Raw genomic sequence first — 26,133 nt, 5'->3', positions numbered from 1 at the left:
AATTCAGACTGCAAAATTATCATCTGGATGTCTTCAGGTACTTTGCTGTCAGATATAACAAAATCTAGATATAAAGAAAAAAATCTGCCAGCGCTGAGGACTTCAATATAATGGGAGTAGCCTGTTGCTGTGAATATCAAGGGTTCTCTCAAAAAGTTGTAATTGGAACTTCTTCTTTTTTCCTTCTGACATACACATAAATTTGTAACCTCACAGGGCTAGCATGAAGGCCTACATATTTCCTGATAAGAAACCTCGTGTACTAGGCACAGAAGAACAAAGAATACATCTTTTATCTTGGTCTTTGAATTATAATTGTCTCTTACTTACCAATACCTCTTGGAAAGTAATATTTCTGTACAAATCATACATACAAATGTACATATTATACATAATCACTATAGAATAGAAATCTTGATGGAAATAGGACGGAATACATTGGAAAGCACGACATTGATATGATGAAAAGAAGGTGTAGAGTTAGAGAGCCACAGGAAAGCACTCTTCTATTTCAACAATAAATTTCACTTTGAACAGCAATATTTTTTTTTTTTCAACACTTCCCAACAATCCCTGGTCACAAGGTGATATTGTGTGATAATGGCAGCAGTGATCGACTGCTGGGATTCACTAGCTGTCACCTCTTGATACTCATTACCCATGTATTGAAAAGAGATGGATCCTTCAAACTTGTGGATATATGGAACAAGTGCATATATTCCTGGCATCATGAACTGGAGGAAATGCCAACCAGGTCAATCTTCAGGATTATCAATCTTCACCAGCTTAATGGCAATGACTATAAATGAAATATTTCTCTGCAAAGACAATGATGCGGCCACTTACAAGTATTTGTTGTGTGATGGCGAGCATGAATGATGCACCGATGCTTTTTGAAACACTCAGACACATATAAGGCAAGCCACAGAATATAATGTTTTTCTGTAGTCATGTATCACATAATGTAAATATAGGTTAGTATATGGTGTCTGAACTGGTAACAGCTGAACTGAATTGTTAGCATTATGCCTTGTTTGCAGGAATGTAGAAGTGTCACTCAAAGAGCATGGTACTAAATGAGTTCCCTTCCAGTGTATGTATACTGGCCCACCTCACGCCACCAGCGTGGTTGGGTTAGGTTCCCGACCCTTCAGATTGAGGAAGAGCAGCATCTTGTGGTCAAAGTCAATGGGTTTCTCATCATCTCCACGGAAACGTGGCCCCATGTGGTCTCCCAGATACCGGATCAGCTCACAGTGCTCCTCAAACTGCTCCAGCTTCTTGCGATACTTTTTGCGGACATACTCGGAACTCTTTGGGTTGTAAGCTGGAAAAATTCACAATAAAGGAGAGGGAAAGAGATAATCAGTTATGCTACAAATTGAACTTGAAATATGTATGTATTATACTTCAATCTTATGATCAACGATTATTCAGGTATTAAATTTCTGCCATGCAATATCAGGAGGATGTTAGGAATGTTACTTTGGTACTAAAAAGTATCCAAAAAGAGGTCAAATATATTGTACTATTAGAGTATTTGTCAGTATTCCTTTATCAGAGAAGAAGCCAAACTCACCTTTGAGGTGGAAAGCTAGGTAGAGGAGAGCCGAGCGAGAAGGAGTGACGAAGGGAAACTTTGGTTTGAAGCAGCCAACGGCTGTGAGGGCCTTGGAGATGGCAGTGGAGATGGTCTGCTCCATGTAGCCCAGCATAGGAAGGGACGTGACCAGGAGAGGGTCCTTCCGAGGGGGCAGCTTGTGGGGCAACTTGAGGTTGTAGTAGTGTTCCGGGTGTCTGAGGCACAACAAGTGGAAAATGTGGCATATGGCACTGGTGATAGTCAATAGTCATAGGAGACTACTTACTCAAAGAAATTAGCGGCTAAGCTTGGACTGAAAGCCATTCTTTATGAGGGACACACATATTAAGATTGAGTGAAATCAGACAAATTATAAGAAAACTGATTGTCTAAATGTGAGAGCATTATGCAAGACTCCATCTTGTGAGTATTTCAAATTAGCTGTCATGGTAACATGGCTCTTGAATAGTATGGTTTTGTTTTGTTTTTACTCCTTTTCTGCTTTGTATTTTAATATCATGTAATTCACAACTTCCCTAAAATTTGTGTAAAGGGACTAACACTCTACTCATGACATCTTAATAACAGCGTCTGTCATGAGCAGGGAGTCCTGTAAAATGTAATTTCACATACAAACAAATTGACATTTTGTGCACAAAAAAAACAAATAAGTGGTATAACCCAAATTTATGACAATCATATATCCACAACTGATCCTTCTGACATCCCTAAGTCTTCATATCATCAAACTCTTTGCAGTACTTGTATGATTTCTCTTGATTTTCACAATCTTCTCACAATCCTCTTACTTTCATTTCAGTGCTTTCATTAAAATTTCTCCAATACTTACCAAGGTTAAGTGGGTATTTCAAATATGTTCTCCTCTAAACTCTACCTACCACCCTTTTTTCTCCCATATCCTAAATGATCATATTACATCTGTCAAACCAGACTACCAGACACCAGCCACTAGTAAGAGCCCCTTCTCTCTCCTATGCATCATACATTTATCTCAAGTATTGTAATACAATCATGCTTCTCCTGTGTACAATGAGGTCCATGACAGACACATACCAATCTTTTGGCACTCTTCAGTCACAGTATCATCTCAGTCCAGTGATGCCATTGACAATCCAGCATCATTACAATGACATGTATAGAAGTCAAAATCACAATTCAGATTCTCTCTTCACCATAAATTAAGAGATTGCATCAGGAATAGTTTCCAATCCACTTTTCTCACCTCATGAATTTCTGCAGCTTTTCTTCAGATTCAAAGCAGTACAGCTTCTGCCTGTACTCCACAATGATTTCTGGGTCCCCTGGGATGATAGCTTCATATCTGTTAAAAGAGGCAATAAATTCAAGGATGAAACTTGTATGTAATAATGCAAGGCATCAACAGCAAACTAATACATCTATCACTGCAATCATGGTCTAGATATAGATTTATATGAAATAATTCATCTCTACTTTCATACTTTAATCTGGACAATATGGTAAATGAGTCAGTCCATCGGGTTGGGTCAACAAATTGCATGATGCCCATCCAAGCAACGGAGGTACCATCTTTTTTATTGCACAATGAAAACCATTTAAAATGTGGTTAAAATTTCCTGTGTCAATATGAACTTTGCTCACTGCTATAGTGATGCATCTTTAAAATGGAATCTTTCATGGATTTGCTGTACCGCAAATTCATTTTCTTACCTCCATTACGTGGATATCACATTGGCAATAAATCATCCTGTCTGACATTGCAATGCACATGATACTTGAGCAGTAAAACTTGGTGGGGGTACTGTTGTTTTTTTTTTTTTTTTTGCAAAGTCATCAATGGCAGATATTTGCTTGGTTTTAATACGGCCTGGATTTTTAGTTCTAGTTTGTCACAAATGACCCAACCTCTTGGACTGACCCAAATACAGGACCTATTCCTCGCCTTACAAGCCCTCGTAGAAAATTCAACCTATAAAATGTGACTGGAGGTAAAAGTGATATCAGTAGCTGGCTGCTAAATACTCACCGCAGCTTTCCATCCAGATAGGTGACAGGACAGTAACCCTGAAGCTCAATCTGCATAGGGAACATGCTCTTGGCATCCATAGCAGTCCTCTTCTTGGGCAACATGTCAGGAGTAGGGAGTGGCCTAGGAGCCTGGGGAGGGACATAGAGCTCTGGCCGGGCCAGGAACTCCTCCAGCTTCTCATGGTTCTCCATCTTGTAGTATCGGCCTCGAAACTCAGCAGCATTGTCCAAATGGACCTGGACAGAGCAGTCCACCAACTCACCATCCTTGGCCAGACTGACTGGACAGTACTGACCAAAGTCACCGAGGCGGGAAAAGAACTCTTTCGGAGTAATGCACATGTCGGCGATGGAAGCTGCCTTACCTGCAGTGTGCAAAGTATTCAGAAACCAAAATGTTGAGCTTACATTGCATGAGTAACAGTTTCTAAAACAGTGTCTTTCATTTCTGGAGAGTCTCTCTTGCTGTCTTTCCTCTGCTCATTAATGCCCTGTAATATTTATGACAGTGGTATAGAGCAAACATCAATCATCCATCCCTCACAGAGATTAAAAAAAAACACAAAAAAACAACAACTTGCATTTAAAACTAGAATAAGTCACACACGTGGCACACATAGCAAGAGCAATACAACTTCTAATGGTAAGTTCAATATGCTTACTCAAAATCTAGGCTTCTCAATTATTTTCTCATCTGTACAAATTACAGATTTAAACACCATTGTGTCCTCCAACTGATAAATAGAACGTATGGTTCTCTGTACATCTGAAATTAGCTTGCCAAGGTTGACAAATCCTGTTGATGCTTCCTGTATGCCTACCTTCTAATATCCTCTGGAGGTAGTTCTGGATGGTCCTGACACTGGTCTGGGCATGTTCAGTGGCCTGGTTCCACACCCACCACTTGGACCTCTCCCCGTTGACACTGACCCAGTTCCTGTGCTGCTCCTTGTACCACTCCCTGACTGCTGTGATCTCCTTCTGCCAAGCAGCGATCTTGACAGCTAGGATCTGGGCACTGTCATGGAGGGGCAGCACCCTGGGATGACAGACCAAAAGGAGGTGCCCTAAAACATCCTGGCAGCTGTTTCCTACTCATCCATCTATGTTACATTATTAATTAGTCCACAGGTCTATTACACTTTGACGAAACATGTGCACCATGTTGTTATAACTTTACATGTCAATTTGACAACGTAAATTTACAAAATCACTGTAACAATATGACTCGAATTAATTAATAACATTGCTTTTTTCAACTTAAAGTTAGTATAATGAGCTAGCACAGTCACGCTAACACTCACAGTTTGCTAATACACAAAGCACACACAGTCATGGGATGTTCATTCCACTACAAATCTCAATATACAAAAGATGTTTACAAAAGTAAAAAAGTATCATTAATTTCAAGTGATGCATTTGCACATGTTTCATAGGCCTAGCAAAGAATATTCTCATCACCATCAAAGAGCGATTAATAAGAGTATGTCTGCTTGCATCAGTCACCAGGCATTATATATTTAAATATGAATGATTTAGTCATGCAAGCACCCTTACCTGTCAGCAGAGTGTCTGTCCTTCATGCCTCTGACCATGAGTTCTCTGCTGTCTACTGCCAGCTCTAGGACCACCACTGGGATGATACCACGTTCTGTCATCAGGTCTACCTGGTGCTTGGTCACAGGGTAGCCATCCAGCACATATCTGTCACAGGTAAACAGGAACACACCTGATTACACACTGTGTGCTACAATACACCGTTGGCAAGCTGGTAAGATTTGTAGTCAATGCTTTTTAGCCCTTAATGTGTGCCCTATGTGTTCTCATTAGTGTTTATAACATGGAAACAAAGCAACCACTAATAACATTTTTTTTTTTTTGGTAGCATTACAAAATGCATATTCTTTTTGTCACATCATATCCTTTGATATTCACCAGGCAGTGCAACTCTTCACCCCATCATTCTCTGTACATGGCTTCTGGAAGCAGAATACACCCCTAATAGTGACATCCTTCTGGTGAAATATCCGAGCCACTAATTAAAATTACCCTCTGGTTACATACCAACCAAGAATATCAGTTCTGCTTACCATATATGTGTTTCTATATATCAAGTGGTAATTCTTTGCACCAACTATTGGTACTCACCCTCTTGTGGAAGACCTAGTGTCCAGCAAATTGACCTCCAAGGCCCTAATGGCCAGTTCATCTGGAAGTGGGATTCCTTTCCTGACTTGGGCATTGATCAGCTTGGCTAGCTCTGTCTTGGGCTGCTGCATCAGGACAAACCTGACAGCTTCACCGATGGACAGTCGCATCATGCCATACTCAGATGCAAATCGGTTGGCCACTGGAAAGAAATTATGCCACAACAGTCACTAGTGTCCAACTTGAGTCATGACTTCACAGCACTACATCTTATCACTGGTGTATAGTTTAACTTCAGTAACCTAGACTTCTACACATTGTATTCAATATGATCACACTTGATAAAGTGTGGATGACCAGTTTTACGATTTATTGATTCAATTGACTATCAATTCATCTCTACACCTGAGATTATGTAATTCAGAGTCAGTGGCCTTTTTCTGCCATATGCACCAAATAAATTGAAATTGTTGCTATTGTTCCATAAAGACAAATTGAGAGATGTCACAGAAAGGCAATGAAAGAGAACAGTATAAGGTTTGGGAAGTATCACACAAAGTGGCGTCACAGATTGGCACTAGTCATCAAAGAAAAGCTGAAATCTACAACTATGAGTCTTTATGATCCTTCATAGTCATTATGATTCTGGTTTTGACAGAATTTGAAGAAAATGCTTTACTTTCTGTAGAGCATTATAAATCTTTTGTGTCTCCCCATATGAGTATTGTTCATTGTTTGTTTTAAATGTCACAGCAAGTGGTATGAGTTGTAGATTCTCACATGTAGTCTTGCCAGACTTGGGTGGTCCAATGATAGCCATCCTAACAGGAACCACAGGCTTAGGGGATGGCTGGTCAAGGTACTTGAGTGGGTGCATGACAAAGTCATCTCGCAGCTGGGGAGTGGACATGAAGTAGATGTGTTGCCTATACACGGCAGGGAATGTTGGGTAGGTGTGGCCCTGTGGTGATGAAAAACATATACACATACAACTGAGATTCATACATACCTACAAGTAATGTCTGCAGACGCCTTGGCACTAAAAAAAAAATCACAATACTCCCAAGTTCAATAAGAGCTTCATTTTAAGGAATGCCTCAAGCACTATGAAGAAAGTATGGTATAAAGAAATTATTATAAAGCATGTGTCATGATTAGTGAGAATCACTTCAGATGACTAAGTGTTTATCCTAGGAGGCTACAAGTAGAATATTTGACTGGAGTCAAACATGTCCGTAGCTGGCATTGCCTCCACCTTCCAACATGAGGTTTGACTGCTTCTCACCTGCATGGGTTGGATGCAGTCTCCTTGTAAAAGTTTGGCAGGGCACCAGCGCCCAAAGCAAGACTGGTGTTTGTAGCCAATCTGGAGCATCTTGCGGGCCACATGTTCTCTGACCGGGTAGACCTTCTCAAAGAGACTGTCTCTGAACTCCACAATGGGTCGTAGGGTCTGCTCAAGGGTGTAGCGTACGATGTGGGGCTTGCGACCTCCATTTAGCTCCATACGTGGGATCATGATCTCCTCCAGTGTTTCCTATAACAAGAGAAATATTATTTGCTGCTATTAAGACACAAACTTTGTCACTTTTTTATCAAAACTGCTAAACTTCATTAAAATTTGATTGGGCATTACTAATAGCCAAACTGTAAGGTAGCGACATGAGTATGACTTTTCTCAACAAGTATATTGATAATTGCATAGGGAGAAGATATCTACGGAATAACAAATGATGAATATGAGGTATTCGTTGACTGACATGAAAATATCACAAAAAGCATAAGCTATTTTCATGATCATTGTTATAATCTTAAACGATCCAAGCATGAAAGTTCTACACATGACAAAGCAACCAACAGGGAGTCTCTAGAGACATGAGGGCATTTGTGTATGTACACTGTACAGATTTACAGTGCTAGTCTTAAGATTTAGGGCATTTGATATCTACATAATGTGAATCTTACCTGAAGCGCCTGAAGCCTCCCTGTGTCATCGTCATATACCTCTCCTATTTCATTCTTCAGTCTCTCCACAGCATCTTCCTCTAGCTCATCCTCCTCTTCCTCCTCTTCTTCCTCTTCCTCAAACTCCTCAGCCAGCATAGCTTCAATGTCCTCCTCCTCATCATCTTCTTCTGCCTCATCCTCCGATGCCTCAGACTCATCACTGTCTCTCTCGGCTGCCCTCTGTGCCTGCAATGTGATGGAAGGTTTACTATATTGAATGTTGAGCATTGCATGGAAAGTACTGCATGATCAAAGACAACGCATTATCCTCTTCATATTCTCTGCTTTTTAAAGGTGCAGAGTATGTGACAAATATGATATATAATTGGATTCAAAACTCTTCATGTTCTTCCTAATGATGGTAACAGGGAAGCAGAGGCATCAGCTTGTCTAATAATGCTCTGTGCATTGGCAACTATGCATTCACATCTCTAATTCTTCATTACATTGAAGAATGCCTCAGATTGGCTAACAAAAAGAATCTTGGATGCTCGTATTTCAGGAAAGGAATGAGTGTACAGTGAATAAATGTATTTCAAAAATTCTCTAACAAATTTCAAGCATCAACATATCTATGGTATTAACAAAGAAGTAATTTGCTCTTTCACAGATATTCTACAACAGTACTTTATGTTTACAATGCATTCTGAATATGATGAATTCAGCTTCTCTTTGTTGGCAATTTAGCAATCTTAACAATTGCCTCTACATCTGTGACTGTGACTTGCATGGGGGCTATCTTACTACTGAGTATGGATATTAATATCTCCACACTTCCAATCTGCTGCTACATTTCATTTGACAAGAATCAGCTCTTAACCCAAAGACAAAACCATACCCATACTTATGACAAAGCACATCTTCTTATTCAAATTACACATTCATGAAAATATTTGCTCTTTTGATGTCACTTGAAGTAAAGCCAAATTATAACACAAGTGAAAACTCTTCCATTCACAGTGTTAGCTCACGTGTACTATGGACTACTCCTGGATGTGTCAAACATGCTGGGAATTTGTCAGTGAAGAAGGACATTTTTAGTATGGAAGGTAATTACAGCACACTACTCTATCACATACATGGGGACAGGGAGGAGAACGAGAGGAAATGTACTAAATGCAAATCTAGCAAGCAAGATTATCTCTACCAAACAATGAAAGAGATGGATGCGGATTATCTACCACTCTTTAAGCATAAGGTCTTGATTGAATCAAACATTCACAATGTCCTCATCACTCCACAGTTTGAAGCTAAGTGAATTTCATATAAAAGTGCGGGGTGGGGGCTTTTATAATGAAAACAAAATTACGACAAAGAAGAATACAGATCTGAATGGTGAAGACATATCCTGTGGCACTACTGTCATTTGAAGTGATTTGCATTAGATCATGAACTAGTGTAGATTCTACTATGTAGGCTGACGGGCAAAGCCCAAAGCGACTGATAATCTATGCTAAACCTACTTGATTTTGATGAATGAAGGATAAGGCAAAGAAGACAGATATTTAGCTATGAAACACAATCTACTGATATATAAAAACAAAAACAAAAATGCACAAAGACCTTCTGACATTTTCTTGATGTACACATGCACACTTCCTGCATTACACATCTTAAGAACACCATTTGAAGGGTCATAATTCCAAGGTGTTTGAAAGTACAAAACTTTATGAAAATGCTTTATCATAGTTTTCAAAAAGCAGATTGTATTATATTGAGATCTGAATAACTTTGCAACAGTGCATCTGAAGTTATACAGTTACTATCTTGATCTCCCATAGGTTTCTACCATCAAAAGTTAGATATCTTCTATCATAGATTTAAATCCCCTATCTCCATACCAATGATGTTTAACCAGTATTTCAGATTCAAGGTTTCTGAATGTAAATTTGCAATATCTCATGACTTACATGGAGAAAAAATAATGTTACAAACAACAACCTGGGATTAGGTACATACATATACTTCTGTTAGAATGACTGTCCACATATATGACTACACACACTCTTAATGCATGCAAGTTACATATCATTTATCACATGGCTCACTTGATAGGAAAGAGATAATTTGCTTGTACATGCACTAACAAGCCAGCTAGGACAGATTGACAAACAGGAGAAAGGGGGAAAAGTATTTGCATCAGATATGCATTATCAGTTTTCTAAATCAATTCACACGTAGGAAATTAAACGGTTTGTAGTATTCAGACATATTCTTTGTGATGATTGCTCAATGCTGTACAGTTAGTTTTTGTTGAGAATGCAAATTAGTGTACACTGTATTCTACATGATAACCTACCCTCAGTTCAGCCTGGACATTATAATGGTGGAAAATCAGATGAAATACAGACAATGGAAATATATAATCAATATATCTGGTAAGGTGAAACACAAGTGACAAAGACGATGAATGTGATTGCAATGACAAAATATTGTGTACGTGTGAAAACATATGCAGGGATGTAAAAATGTAGGTGAATGCCTACCATCAAATTTGTAAACAAATACAGTTAACCTAAAAGACAACTTTGGATCATGAGATCATTATTTCAGCAGACCGACAAATCAAATTGCAGTGCACATGCAGGGAACAAATGCCTACAGTTAAGGAGACATGAATATCATGACACATTTATATGCAAAATTATATGGACAGAGTGAATCAATGAATAATTGAATGACTGCTATACAATGCTGAGGCATGTAATACATAGAAGGGAATATCTATAAATTATTAATCAAATTGGTGCATACAGGTGAATGCAATGGAGTCATCATAAAACTAATTAAACATGACAACAAGTAATACTGTTATCAAATCAGACATAGTGCAAACACAAGTGCAGACTTAAGGTGACCCCAAAGAGGTAGTACAACTCTTGAAAACATAAGCAATGTTTTAGAAGTAATGTTGCTACCCATAACAATAATACAATTTCACTTCAGCCTGTGACTTCAACAGAACAAGAAAGTAAAACAGGCAGCATGATGACACACACTGTGTATAAAGTGGGTGTGACCCAGCCCTAGACAGAGACCATCATCCATACCTGTCTCTTGGCTTTCCTCTCATCAGCCTCAGCTATCAGCTCCTGCCTCCTCTTATTGATGGCGTCCTCTCGCTCCTTCTTCTTTTTGGCCTTACGCTTCTCTCGCCTCGCCACTCGCCTGTCTCGTCGCTTGCGCCACTTGTCCAATTTTGGTGGGAGGAGCCTATCTGTGATGTCATTGTCCTCAACAGCCAATAGGACAGCGGCATCCGGGAAGAGTCCATGGTCTGCCATATACTGAGCCTCCTCCACTGTACGAGGGAAGCCCTCTAGGATGAAGCCTGTGGACCTGTAGTGTGTGACAGTGGAAACTATTTATTGCATTTCATCCCAGCATCTCCAGACTTGCAGCGTTCACGGCAATAAAAAGGCAAAACATATTTATGGGCCTAGACATATACTTTATTGCTATCATTATTTTAAAACCATGTCTATCACAGAGCGTGGCTTTCAAAAATCTGCAGTAAGTATTCCACTGAGTATCAAGTATCAGATGGTCTCATGCTGTTGAACTACAGTTTAATTGTAATGTCAACTCATTGCTTTCCCCTGTCACAGCAGTTAGAGCCTTATCAACATCTGCTGTTTTATGATCAGTATGGTACTATCACTGTTCTCACTGCCATACACAATGCTCAAAAAATTTATCAGAGAGATTTACAATGAATACATTTTTGATGAATGTACATGTATTATCATCATCATTCAGAAAAGCTGTGGACATCTCACAGAAGTGTTAAGTGTGAAATGTGCCACATACGTATGTAACCACTACATTTTGTAATATTACTATACGTCTACACTACTTTCACAAGACAATGCAAGTTTTGTGCACCCTTTCTTCATACACACACACACACACACACATCACAAGGTCTGTTAGTATTGACGTTAGTGAGAAGAGATTGAACTCACTTGAAAGGCTCCATATTCCACCATTCAGGGACAATCTTATCCAGAGAGTCTACTGAGAGAGATTCCTCTCCCATCAGATTCCCCTTCACATTCTCTTCAAAGTCTGTCAACTCCACCTCCTGCTCCTCCTCTCCCTGCCATTCAGTAAAACACAACATAATTTGGCTTGGTATCAGTGGAATTCTATAAATTCATCATCTGACCACAGAGCTCTTGTCTCCAGGCAGGTAAACCTATCAGTTTTCATACATTGCATCAAATAATTAGCATATAATTTCATTTTGACGAGCACCACGTCTGGATAGAGAATAATGAACTCTTTCTTCTAGCAATAACATCTATCAGCAATAAAACTTCTAAAAATTATTGGAAGTTTATGTATGTTATAGTGTTCAGTTCATCATTTTCTTTCATGTAAATTTACTTGAACAGCCTTAGTGCCAGCATGTGCAAACTCATTTGGAGTACATTCAATTTAAATGTTTTGCAAAATTCTGCATTATCAATAGCCTGTGCTGTATCAACTTGACATGATGTTTAATGACAAGTGTCAAGTGTACAACATGTCTAAGCACATTTTTTTTAGCCTCACAAAACAATTTATCACAAGCACAATGTCTCAGAATGCTTCTTGGGCTGCTGGGGAATGAGCTGCTGAAGAGAGGGTTCCCAACGGTTATGGAATATAATGTTCATAATTTTTATAAGTGGTCAACATGATCACGTATTGTACACAAAAACTAATCTTCATAGATACAGCATGTGTATGTGATATTCCCTCCATCTGATACCAAATGGTATACACACAAAATCTATGTAGTCATTATACATTCATACTGTCTGGAGAAGAAACCTGGTGGGTGACTTACCCCTTCTTCATTGCCTTCTTCTGCCTGCTCTGCTGCACCTTTCTCTGCAGAGGTAACACATAAATACCAGGTAAATATGAAAGGTTCACTGCAGAAATTATCTGCACATTATTACACTAGCATTGATTTCATCAAAACTTGATCTTATCTGTTACACAGAACTACATACAGTAAATTCATATTCTGTAAATCAGCATCTCCTGCATATGGTGATTCCAAAATAAAGCTTAAAAGCACCACTATTAACATTGCTATTACAAGAGCATTCTGCTACTAAAGATTTCACACATCATTCAGAATCAGACTCACTATGGTATAAAGTCCGTAACTATAATCATCACTTTTCAGTTTGCTTTCAACATTTATGGACATTTTAGTGATTAACACTCACTTTCTTCACCTGATCAACTACACCGAGTGATATAAGAAAAAAAAACCCATGGTATTCACCAGGGATTTTTTCAAACCCTGTTGACTAAACTTTGATTGAACACACTGTAACATCACTGGAGAACCCAATACCAAGACTACAACACTACTGTTAGCATAAACTCCTCAAGACCAGCAGTTTTTGTTTGTTATATCAACATTTTGTTAAAGCTGAACAGTAACATATATAAAGATATATAAATGATCACTTTGGGACCTGAATTTTTACTAGGCTGTAATGAGAATTTCATGGATAACTATGTTTGTTATAATGGAGGTGCACTGTACCAGCATCAGACTTACCAGGGTCTGCTTCATTGGCCTCCTTGGCTGCCTCCTTTGGTGTCTCATCTTCAGGCTCACTCTCTGGTTCCTCCTCCTCCTCCTCAAACTCAGGACCAATCTTCTTCTTGGTCTTCTTGATGATCAGTTCCTGCAGTCGGTCCTTGAAGCTGATATGGAACAGGCCCAGCTTCTCTGCAAGGTAGCGGGCATGGAGGGACTTTCCTGCCCCCTTGGGGCCTAGCATCACCAGTCTGACAGGTGGGGGCTGGGGGATAGACAAAAAGAAGAATTTTACCAGATGGTCAATGAGATCATTGTATCATGCATTAAGAGACAAATACTTGACTTGAGCATCACAATTCTTCTGTTTGGTAGATGACAAGATTTTTTAAGTTCGTTTTCATTTTTCAAACAACAGACAATGCCTTTCATTCAATATTACTTGCAATATGCGTAGCATGCAATTATTTTGTGTGTGGTAATAAAGTGAGACATTTTACTTCTATTAGATTATACATATACAATAACTTTTCTTATTTCTTTGGGGGAGGGGGTGTGCCTTGTCTTCTTTTCTTTGATTGGATTCTTTTCTTGTACATTTGTACTTGGCAGTGTTTGCAATTTCCAGCCCTTATTTGACACTTATGTCACATGATTTTTATCAAAGTTGTGGAAACCGACTTTGAAAAAAAAAAAAAAAAACTCACTTGAAAAGAAGACCATGAGCTCTAAATGTCACTGAAATAACTGACCAAAATTGAACGTGACAGTAATATCAAAACAAAAACATTCACACAAAACACAAACACATGTGTGACCTTATCAAAGATAGCAGCACCTTGCAACATACCGGGCAATTTATGATTCATTCTCAGCTTGTAACAGTGCATAGGATGCTGTCTGCATGAAACACACAAAAGGCATCATGGCTTTATGACACACTCCTCTACTTACATAGAAAGGCTTTCCCTTGGCCACATAGACAGCTGGATCAGCGATGAATTTCTCTCGGGCCTCGGTGGTAGAGCAGTAGTACACCTTTTCCCTGTACTTGGCACCTATCTCTGGGTTGCCAGGCCACAGCACGAAGTTATCTTTGAAGGCCACTGGACAGAAGTGCTTGGTATCTCCAAATTGCTTTTTCTTGTTCTTTGCCACTTCTTCATCCTGTATACATTACAAGTCATGCGATATGGTTAATTTTGACAGGTATGTGTAACAACGAGCATAACTTGATTTTGTTTGAATGATAATGCATTCATTTCATGTCATCAATTTAAAATCAATATCATAACCTAACCCTCTGATTGCATTTCTCAGAATACAGGGTAATACCATTATTAATATAATTATTCATCACTAACTGTTGAAAAAACAAAACAAGCAGAAAGAAAACTGAGTAAGGGCAACTATCTTAATGCAATATTAGAGGCATGTATATTGTAGTCATCCTCCCTTTTCAATTACTAAGGTGGTAACAGTGTTGAAGAACAATTCTTTCTTCGCTGGATTCTTCCTATAGTGTACAAGATCATGCAATGTTGCATTATAATCCATAATGTGCACACATATGGTTTATCAAACAGTGACCCCATAGCTTTGACGCCTGCCTACATGTTTCTAGAAAAGAAACATATCACACTCAGTCATGGTTAGCATGATCATTATGTGCCATTAAAAAGAAAGGAGGCAGACAAGTTTGAGACTAAATTGGTCAAGTACCTCTTCCTCTTCCATCTCATCTCCCTCCTCCTCAGCCTCAGCTGCAGCATCTTCATCTTCTTCATCCATATCAATACTGCTGTACTCCCAGGGCCGGTAGCTGTAGGGCTCTGATCAACACCAATGTACACCACATATCATTTTACGTTTCACAACACATATACATCATATATCATATGGTTCGATGCCTTGCAAATTAATTTGATTTTTCCCTAAATTACACAGAAACATGCTTTGCATTTCAGCATTTCTTCCCTTTGCAGCTCACAGGTCAAAAGAAGGAATACACACCTAATGGTAATGAGATAAGCAGCTAAACTTGTATGTAAGCCCTAGTCATGTCTACAGGTATACCTGTAGAACATAACAGGATTACAAAATACTTAACATGAAACTGCATAAAAGGTTTAGGATGTTACAAAAATGATATTTACTTAAAATTTTTAGAAAAATGTTTAAAAATGACTATGCAGAAAAAGAAAGAAATTGAATGAAAATTCTACTAAAAGGACTTCAATTAAGCTGAAGAGGAAATAAAAGACTCACGTTCAACCATTGTGTGTGCTTCCTTCAGGATGTCTTCCATGGACCGATTTTCAATGTCTACCTGAATGGGTTCAATGTTGATGGTGCCAGTCAGCAAAGCCTGGATGGATGGCCACTCCCTCTCAAACTCATTCCGCTGGTCTTTAAACTTACTGGTCTCAGGACCGTCGGGAGGCAACGGGTCCTCCACCACTGCTGGAGGAGGTACAGGCTCCTCCTCTTCCTCCTCCTCCTCTGTCTTCTCTATAAGGGTGACACATCACAGACACACATGGGACAGACACAGAAAGAGACAGAGAGAAAGAGATGGGGTGTATGCATGCAGCATAAGGACAATGCCACATGTTTGTTTTTTTCAGGAGAAAGGATGGGACATGGAAGAGAGTAGTACAAGACATTGTGAGAGAGACACGCAGTACATAGATGACAAAAAGACACATTTGACAGGACACAGAATGGAGAGATTGAAAAAGAAAACATATATGAGCGGTCAAGCTATTAAAACATCCCCTTAACAAATATATTAAGTGAAGAATAGGTCTTTATATTTCTTCAAACTCAGGGCATATCAATTACTTTTCAGATACCTCAAGCTTGAATGACTCTCTAAAAACTTGAAAATCATCATCTCACAACAAGTCACAAAAAAAGAAATTTTCATTCATTTCATTACAAAAAGAAATTTTAATCAACTTTACATTATCGCACCACACGATCTAAAGATGCTCTATTAAATCATGATTACTTGTCTTGGCTAACACATATCATGTATAAGCAGAAGCATTACATAAATTTGGGGAATGGATGATATATTTGACATGAAATAAAGGTATGAATATTTAACTCATAAAAGACAGACATAGCTGCCTGTCAAATACATGAAATGTGCTTTCTTGTGATATGAAAAACACACACAAGCAGCAAAGATGGAACCCTCAAATAATACACATTTCACATCATGAAATGAAATGTGAAGGGTGAAGAGAATCTCCTTGCATGGGCCAGACTGGACAGTCACCAATTTGACTACAATCTGTCTGCACTATATACCTTCATCTTTGGTAGTGCTGGTGGAATCAGCAATAGTTGCTGGTTCTGATTCAGCTTTTCCACCCTCAGTTACTGCATCTTCTAGAGATGGAATGGGATGGGATGGGATGGGATGGGATGGGATGGGGTCGAGTAGGGCGGGTTATGTCAGGTATGGTAGTGGGGTCAATGAGATGAGCGATGAATGTTATGCAGCATACAGCCAACAGATGTATGAAAGAAGATATTTCAGGTTTATGATATGAGGACAACAGGGGCGGGAGTTTAAGTAGCGAGATTAAAAGGGAAGCACCCAAGCAATGATGAATGTTTGTTACAGTACATGTGTTGTAACATCATTTTAACATGGAGATGTGATATTTTTGTTAGGAGAATGTTGATAATGATGTAACATGTGTATATGTAAAAGTATCAAAGGGGCATTTCATATTTCATGAAATATCCGATACACATCCAATACATCAGTGGTTTAGATACAAAGATATGGAAAGACACACAGAAATGTATTTGAAGTAGAGTATGAAAATGAAAAAATGGATCACACATGAATGGAAAAAGCAAAATTGATATCATATTAGTATGCACATATTGTACATGTACATGTAACTGGTGCTCCAGGCAGAACATACACTACTCAATGCTATTATACAATCTGTGCACTCTCCGTTCCTTTTGACATTGGACAAAGTCATAAAAGCTGACAGTACATACTAGCACTTCACTACACACACTTGTGCACCAAGAAAATGAATAATGAATTCCTGCAATACTTCTACTGGAGTACTATTAGATCTATTAGATCTATGGAATGAAACTAATGACAGAAAATGAAAAAAAAAAAAAATCATGAAGGGCTGTTCATATGAATGTGTACACAGCTCAGACATGACAAAGGCTGACTACATGTACATCAATGTCAATACTCCATGAAAATGACCTTGTAAGTTGACACTGTGTGCGGAATGGATCTGACAGACAAAAACTGTTTACTACCATCATGACTGAAAATTGGAGAATCACGTCTACTGCACTTTGTCACTCTAAGTGAAATGCCATTTTCAGACCAATTTTCACAATGGGGTGCATGAGGGAAAGCCCATCAATTTTAGCAACAGGAGCCATGCTTCAAAAAAAAAAAAAAAAAAACATGATGCTTGCATTGCAGCAGCAGCTACATGTAAATGTGTCATAAACTAACAATTTGTAAAAAATATTCAGCCATTTTGAAAGATTTTTTTCTTTTTCTTACTGGAAAAAAGATGAGGAGTATGCTTCCTTGGGAAAATCACTATTTCTTGGATGCTTTCCTGTACAATCTAAACTCATTTTTACCTTAGATACATTACAGTTACTGAAGAAAGCAATTAACTTATGTCACACTTGTGTGAAAGACTAGCATCAAAATTGGACTGAGAACCGAAGCACACTTGTTAATTCAGTCTTTTGAAGGCATACACTTTTAACAATGCATCATATTGTGCACAAAGATATGAATGAAATGTAGGGTCTTTATGACCCTAAGGACACTTTCATGGTTAAAAATTACTAGCCAAGCTACAGCTTTCAGCAAAACAGAGCATATTCAATATCTTTGACCAAAACAGAGTTATGCTTCTTCATTGCTTTATTTCATACATATTCCCATCACCAGATGATATTGTGTGAATGTGGATAAACAACATAAACGTCTTACAGAAAATGTCCTCTTATTTCACTGTACAGCATCACATCTTAAAGTGGTAGTCTGCACCATACCAATGCACTTAAAGGGATGGTCTGGTTTTGATTGAGATGGGGATTCAGGTTGTAACTTCTTGCGAGATGAATAGATTTGTATGCTCTTTAATATTTCATATAATGTAACAGTAGTTATTTTTGCATTATTTTTTGTAATTTTTTGAGCTCAGCCAGGTAAGATGAATTTTGCTTGTTTTTGATTCCACAGAATCAGGAGATTAATTTATGGAACATATGGCATGCAAAAATACTTGCATGGTTTTATTTTCGCATCAGCTTTTGGTTGCACGAAATGTGAGAAAATTTCCACTTTTAAGTAGTTTTCAAGTAGTTTCTAATTATCTCGTAAAAAGTTATGAACTGAATCCCCATCTAAACCAAAAATATACAGTCCCTTTAAGGATATCCTGGTCAAATGTACCGTAGTTGTAAAATTTTGTTTTGTTTTGTTCAGATGTTTCTTAAAGCATCAAATATACATAAGGCACTTGACACACAGCTGCACTCTGTACTGAGCAAAACAGCAAATGTGTGACAAGCTAAATTATTCTACAATTATCATGTGATAAAATCTACTTCATCACGAAATCATAAGTTCTTTGCTATGTAATCAAACTTCAGAGAAATTCTTCTGTAAATTGTGCTCCATGATTGACAATTCAATACATGAACACTCCACTCCTTTCAAAGAATACATTTTCCTCAAATGGCCAAATATGATTTCCCATTCCATCGAATAGAATTGTGAAAATATCCTTTTCTGATTTAAAAACAACAACAACAACAAAATGTTGTTCCCTTAGCATTCAGGCAGAGTTCCTGACTCTTGTGACACACTCTTCTACAGTATAATGTACAAGAAAGGAAAGGTCTTAAAATGGTGTATTCTGCATGCAGTCTTTTGCACTCTAAACTGAGCAAATCTGCTTTCTGAAGTGCAGTTTGTATAAGAAAATGCTGGGTAGCTTTCCTCATCGAAGGTCATTCATCTCAAAATGTCACAAAATTGTTCAACACTACAGCACATCTAACCAGGTATATCAATCATGATTCTAAACTACTGCTATGTAGCTAGCCTCACACACGTTATCTCATCTAAACCCACTCCTGTTAGTAGCGCTCTACCTTTGGGTTTTTGTTGCCCATCTGATACGCCTGCAGAAGCTTCATCCTCCACCCCTTCACCAGTAATGGGAGCGGCTTGGGTTAGAGTCATGAATATTCAGTAAGTTAGTTAATCATGATAAAGGACCAATAGTGCATAAGCTGGATTCTTATGACTTTCTCTTACTAAAACAACCCCAGTCTCCAAGGCTGCTAATGACAAAATAATCTTTGACACAACATTTAGATGACACTCACGCATGATAACACAGACCATGTAATTAAAACCAAAACACCATTACTTCCATGAAATGTAACGATGGGTAGTCCTCTGTTAGTTGCATTATGATCACTCTTTAACATATATCACAACATATTTCTGTTGCATCACTGAAGTTTAAGTGTTTATCTCAGTCTGGTACTTCTATCTCCATACCAACATCTTGTGACTTTGAGAGATAGTGCTAATTGAAGCACTGATTGTTTGTATATAATGAATTAGTTTTAAAACTGCTCTAAATATTATTACAGAAGGCATGAACATGAAAAAAAAAAAAAATGTCACATGATGTATGCAAAATGTATTTGGGACTCATTCCCCAGCATTTAAAAAACATTTGATACAGACTAAAATATTAAAGCACTTTAGCAGCAATCTACTTGACAAATAATGGAAAATACTAAGTATTTTACATCAATGTACACATCATCACTGTCTGTATCATTACTTCAACGATTTGAACATGGATTTGAACAGTTTTCAATAAATAACATTAATCCTGTACTGAAATCACTTCTTCACAGTGGTCAATGTAATTTAGTGAAAAAGCTACATAAGATTGCCATCTTAAAGAGTTATTAGGGCCGCAATTTTATCTCAAATGGTCAGAGTTTTTTTCTAGAGTTGCTTAGAATATTATACCATATATATATATATTTTTTTTTTTATTGTTATGGAATGAAGTATGTAGGACATGAACAAATAAAAGATTTTCCCACATTTTTTTTTAAAGAAAACTATGAGCCATGTAAATACATTTCATTGAATCATAATAGTCCACAGTAATGCATTTTTCCTGTATGTCTTTAATTCTTCAAGACCCTGGAATTCATGATCTCATGAATTTGTGCATATTTTACAAACAGAATCGAGACATTGCTTTATGTATGTTTCTGTATTCTTGTAAACTCTAGTACATAAATCAAAGCAATTTATCTTTGATCTGTCGTTTCACTCATTATGAAAATGAAATGCAATTATCACCTAACATGCGTAAGATTGAATATAAAACAGACTAGATGAAAATATTAACACATGAAAGACACACACACATAAAAAGAACCCAAATATGTTAACCCTTTATTACATTTTCCAAGAGCTGAAGACATTCTCAAAATCTGTACACAAAAGATTGCTTTTGTCAATCCTAATTCAATTGTTACTTGCACAGTATATCTGAATCCATTCACCTTCATCCACTGACAAGACTTGGTGTGCCTAATGCTACGTTTACACCATGTTCCCAGCAGCCCTGTTTGCTCGAACGTAGTGCTCCATGGGTAGTTGGGATGTTCTCAATTTTATTTTTTCCCTCCATATTCTGGTCTTATTTGTTTCAGTCCTCGCTCCAGTGAACATGTTAGACACCATTCTCACAGTGATAAGGCTAGACTACACATATTTCCCTTCGCATCCCAGCATGGGCCACCTCCAAGTTTCATTGCAGCCTATTATGTGCTGTCATGTTTTATTGCGTTCACCCCTTTCTACTACGTCCTTCTAGGTTTCTCATCAGCGCTGTGACTGCCATGGACAATTTTTGACAGTATAAAAATCTGACGCTGCATCCACGCAATCATGGCCTGTCACACTTGCCCATCCTATCCCCGAATATTGTCTTACATCCATCTTATTTTGTCCATGGTGGCTTGAAACGTGACTGTTGTGGCGGCTGGGACATGGTGTAAACACAGCATCAACATAGGTTGTTAGTAAACAAAAAAAAAAACAAAAAAAAAAAAAACAGAACAAGCATTACATTAGCAGCCTCTTGCTCATGCATAACATTTATGGAATACTGCCAGCAAACATGAAAAGACCAGACTTCCCCAAAGTGAAGACAGGAAATTACACTGCAAACACAGCAACCATGATGGAATGAAGACTCAATCCATAGCTGTACCTTCAGCTTCTTCCTCTCCTGCCCCTCCTCTTCCTTCCCCTTCACCTTCCCCAGCCTCTGGCTCTCCCTCTGGCTCCACCTCCTGGTCCCCTGCTCCTTCCCCTTCCCCTCCTTTCTCCTCTTCAGGCTTCACTCCAGCTGCTTACAGTGGACAAAGGAGGTGTGTGTGCATGGGGGGGTATGGTGGAGTAATTGTATATTTAAAGCAAGGGTTGGGCATACACACATGCACCTTCAGACTTTACTGACAACAGCTATATGCAGGCAATAGGTCATTTGAAATAATAAATACTAATATGAATGAAGTGTGTAATATATTTCTGCCAGACATGTGGTTTACAAGTAATATATGCATACATACATGTACAACTGCAGAACATAAGGGCTATATCTATACTTCAAGCAAAGCTTAATACACACAGAGCTACACTGCACTGGACAGCTACAAGAAGCATTTTTATATAGTATCTAGCACTACAAGTCATGTATATAACTATCTCATAAAGAATACACTCCATGTGCATAAGTAGATAATCACACAAAGTTCCAACTAGCATAAAACTGGAATTGATTAGAATACTCGTCTTAGTGATGACAAAGAAACATGTATCATATTGCATAGACTACATTGAAGTAGTATCCAATATAATGTTATCTGAGTTATGCATGAATGTTTCTTGTCTTGTTGAAATGTTCTACAAGATAAGCATGTAACATTATGATGAAAGTCAGGAATGAGGTTAGATATTGACCATGAAGTCAAGAACCTTGAATGTGTATGAATATCTCATGGTCTATTGCTGACATTTCGTTCCATGTGACAAAGCTGACATATGAAGTCTGATGATGAACACATCTGGCTGCTATACTTGGGCCATCAAGATCTGTCTCTCTCCTATGTGTCTGTCACTGCTGGAGAACTGGAATTAGCAGATTTGTTTATTCAGAATATGTGTGTCCAGCGTGCCATGTATTCATTTTCTGCTTGTCTTTCTAGTTCTTGCTAAATTTCTAATATTCGGTGATATATGGTGAGTTGGTCTAACTGGCCACACAACAGTTTTTCACTCAGTATTCTCCTGCTGTCTTATTGCTCAAAACTAAGGTATGCTGATGCACTGTTAGTTTGTCTAGTCAGATGTATGTTTGCATGTCAGTCACTTACCATCCTCCTCCTCCCCAGTTGCTTCTGCTGCTGCCTTGGCCATCTCCTCTTGCTCTCTCTCTTCCTGAATCCTAGAGGCAAGCACAAAATGAAATTATCAAATTCTCATCTTTCTTAGAATCTAAACCATGTACAGGCCTTTTAATAGTACAAATTATCATAACCTTCAATTTCAAAGGCAATGAAAAATATCCAGGGTGTGTGACCCAAAACTACGTTATTACTGATTTAAAAACCAAACACAATGCATAATAGTGCAAAATGTAATCACCGAACATTAGACTTGTTGTACAACTTTAAAAAGGTATAATTACGTCCTTCAAGATACCATCCCTTTTAAACCATGAAGACACACACATGCTCACAAAAATCCACACAGGCATACACATTTAAAAAACCAAACATGTTGCAAAATAGTGCAAAATGTAATCACCGAACATAAGACTTGTTATACAACTTTGAAAGGTATAATTACGTCCTTCCAGATACCATCCCTTTTAAACCATGAAGACAAACACATGCTCACAAAAATCCTCACAGGCATACACAAACACAAAAAAGTATGAACCAACAAGGATCTCATGCCGTAGGTAAATGCACCAAGTACACACAATACCATGTTCCTGCCAATTTGTAGCAAATCAACCAAAATGGGATGTCAGTGTAATCCATTTACTCTGTACCCTTGGCTCAATAACAATAGTCAATATGATCAGTGAACAAATAATATATGACTGCTATCTGATACAGTTATGAACAATGCACTTTTATCTCAATTCTCCTGGTTAACCCGTTGAGACAGACAGATTTTACTCCAACACGCATTTCCCATAGACACTTGCCCGGGTTTGCTAGGGACTTGTCTTCAACGGGTTATTAATTTTTTATGTGCCCCATTCGCACGTCCGACTCAGTTGACGGCGTGCCAAATTCGCATATTCTGCTAAACCCGCTAACCCGCCAAAACCGATCGATAAATCGCCAAATGCCACGGTACAATGAAAGCTTTTCTCGAGCTACCGTTTGTCTCACATAGCTTGCATTTTATGTGGTGATTGACTATTAAGCGGTGTTCCTTTATAGATTCGCGTGTAAATTCTTAGTTTCTGTCACTGTTGTGTGTGCAAAAGTCATGCCTTTACAGTAATGTAGCTATTGGTCATTTCAAAGAAAAACAATCATCGATTTGTCATAAAATTTTCATCAAAGCAAAGCTTCGTATTTTCTCTACAACTTTGCTCACTACATGTCAGCTTAACAGAAATCTAAAGAAGTTACATAGATTTGAAAAGCAGAATGTTTTCTCAAAGCATGACTACTTCGGTATCTCAGAATAATGTGGCACACAGGGGGTTTTCATCATGGCACATAAAGAGTTAAAGGAATGGAGCATGCAAGACAGAAACAAATGAAAGACATTGGGTAACAATGCCTGAATTTTGTGGTTTGGGGTATATTCACCGAATCATCCAAGAGAAGCTTTCATTGTAACTTTGAGTATTGAACCAGTAGTAAGTTAGTAGAAATAAAAATGACAAGATCATACTCTACATTGGAAATCTTACATACATACTCTAGCAAAATTGAACAAATGGCAATGTGAACTGTGATATGGGCAAACGGACTTGTGGTGTGCAAACTATGCTACCTATCTACCAAGGAAATGCTTAGAACTATACAAAAAGAGGACAGGTGCCAATGCTATATAGATGAAATTGACACATTTCATACAATAATTGAGACCTACCCAGCTATAATAGCTTAGATATCCTGCTACATACGAGGATACAGCTAATAGTATGCAGTATATGAATACATGATGGGTGATTCTAAATTCAGTACGATTGCTGATGTTGATACTATCTCCCTAAAAATTGTCCTAAATCAAACTCTATCACTACAGGCCAGTTCAACTGAAGTGTTACTAATGCTCAATATTGTTCATCAATGCCCAGTGTTTTGTTACCATCACTGCCAAGTATACAGAATCCCATTAACCAGACTGACAAACAAGATGATTACATATTATTTGTGTCAAATAAGATGTTACAACTCTCACTACTACAGTTAGACTAATGGTAAATAAAAAGTAATTAAATGCCATAAATTTATGAACCTCTCAAAAATGCATTAAAAATGCCTTTTCATTTGGCTCTCAGGCAGGCATTCATGTGGCCATGTTTTCAGAGCTCTTTATCATTGTTAAAGGTGATTATCACACTTATATATCTGGTATTCACAAAGCAAAAAATACAAAAATTACTCGTGTGAGAGGGGACTGAACCAATATTGCTTACCACTGAATTTTAGTGGAATTCAAGTTTTCTGCCTACTATTATTGACATCATTATTTTCATAATTCTCTGTTGGTAAAATCAGACACCCATGGTCCTGAATTATGACTCCAAATGGATTCAAGCAGAATTTGAATGTCTGTACTCCATATAGCATGGTAACACCATGACCAAGGTAGACATGACAAAGTTGATAATCCTAGGGGCTGTTTTAGCTATAGATAGCAGAAATGCACTGTAATCATCTCCACAAATTCTGCATATGGCTTTCATCAACAGAATTGTCATTACCTACATCAAGTATGTCACAATTCTTTGGTCAAGTTGCTGACATCAACTGATTTCTAGATCAGGACAACTGCTGGTGCTGGTGTAATAATAGCACAAACACCAGTGCAAGCACACTAGAAATCACTCATTATATCTTGAATAGTAGCAGATCATCCTCACTCCACACTTGTAAGGTAAGTGAGTCTGAATAATACAATTTCACAATACAAAGTGCACCAAGTCTTCGGAAGTTACCATGACTTGAATATGGAACAAAACATTTGTGAAAGCTATATGAATGAACAAAAAACTGAAATAAATGAAAAATACTCCAACAGTGCAATGAGAGTAATGAATGAAAGGCAAACATGGTAGAAATTGTGCATGCATGCAAGCAGTTGATGGTAGAGAGATTGTTTACCTGTTTAAGCCAGTGCTACCTGTAGGGTCTCTGGAGGTATTACTTTATGAAGATAGCAAGAGAACATTGGAGATTGATTTGCAAAGTAAATGGGGTAAGAAAGCATAGAACATATTCCTTGAGTGTAGTTATGAAGGTATTATTGTGAGGCCAAGGCAGAGAGTACAGTGGACAGATCAGCAAGTAGAAAGCAAATATTAAGCAGCCGTAGTTGCGAGTCAAGACTGTCAAATACAACACTTGAGAAGTCAAGTATTGTCACCATCTTTTACAGACCTGGGTTTCCTCTGCTCACAAGGTTAGCCATGGCAATAGTCTACAGTGATTT

General features: G+C 38.0%; 1 protein-coding gene across 1 annotated transcript in view; it reads right to left on the bottom strand.

Annotated features, from left to right (window-relative positions):
- Window positions 1-1,021: 1,021 nt before the first annotated feature.
- LOC139737109 (adenylate kinase 9-like) overlaps window positions 1,022-26,133 on the bottom strand; it is a 47,893-nt gene continuing 22,781 nt past the window's right edge. Inside the window, exons 16-38 of the mRNA XM_071647788.1 lie at window positions 25,806-25,847; window positions 22,821-22,891; window positions 21,656-21,796; window positions 19,494-19,568; window positions 16,632-16,712; window positions 15,582-15,824; window positions 15,036-15,145; window positions 14,268-14,480; window positions 13,317-13,578; window positions 12,600-12,637; window positions 11,731-11,864; window positions 10,816-11,104; window positions 10,065-10,076; window positions 7,724-7,951; window positions 7,044-7,295; window positions 6,539-6,719; window positions 5,759-5,960; window positions 5,168-5,314; window positions 4,432-4,649; window positions 3,609-3,975; window positions 2,826-2,924; window positions 1,580-1,797; window positions 1,022-1,327 (exon numbers count right to left, since the gene is read on the bottom strand). Coding sequence (XP_071503889.1) covers window positions 1,113-1,327; window positions 1,580-1,797; window positions 2,826-2,924; window positions 3,609-3,975; window positions 4,432-4,649; window positions 5,168-5,314; window positions 5,759-5,960; window positions 6,539-6,719; window positions 7,044-7,295; window positions 7,724-7,951; window positions 10,065-10,076; window positions 10,816-11,104; window positions 11,731-11,864; window positions 12,600-12,637; window positions 13,317-13,578; window positions 14,268-14,480; window positions 15,036-15,145; window positions 15,582-15,824; window positions 16,632-16,712; window positions 19,494-19,568; window positions 21,656-21,796; window positions 22,821-22,891; window positions 25,806-25,847 — 3,838 coding nt within the window. The 3' untranslated portion in view covers window positions 1,022-1,112. The remainder of the gene's footprint in view (window positions 1,328-1,579; window positions 1,798-2,825; window positions 2,925-3,608; window positions 3,976-4,431; window positions 4,650-5,167; window positions 5,315-5,758; window positions 5,961-6,538; window positions 6,720-7,043; window positions 7,296-7,723; window positions 7,952-10,064; window positions 10,077-10,815; window positions 11,105-11,730; window positions 11,865-12,599; window positions 12,638-13,316; window positions 13,579-14,267; window positions 14,481-15,035; window positions 15,146-15,581; window positions 15,825-16,631; window positions 16,713-19,493; window positions 19,569-21,655; window positions 21,797-22,820; window positions 22,892-25,805; window positions 25,848-26,133) is intronic.

Source organism: Diadema antillarum, unplaced genomic scaffold, assembly GCF_040938485.1.
Source record: "Diadema antillarum isolate AM-2024a unplaced genomic scaffold, OU_Dant_1.0 seq00000682_RagTag, whole genome shotgun sequence".
Classification (NCBI taxonomy): Eukaryota; Metazoa; Echinodermata; class Echinoidea; order Diadematoida; family Diadematidae; genus Diadema; species Diadema antillarum.
This window is presented reverse-complemented; position numbering and strand designations above follow the sequence as displayed.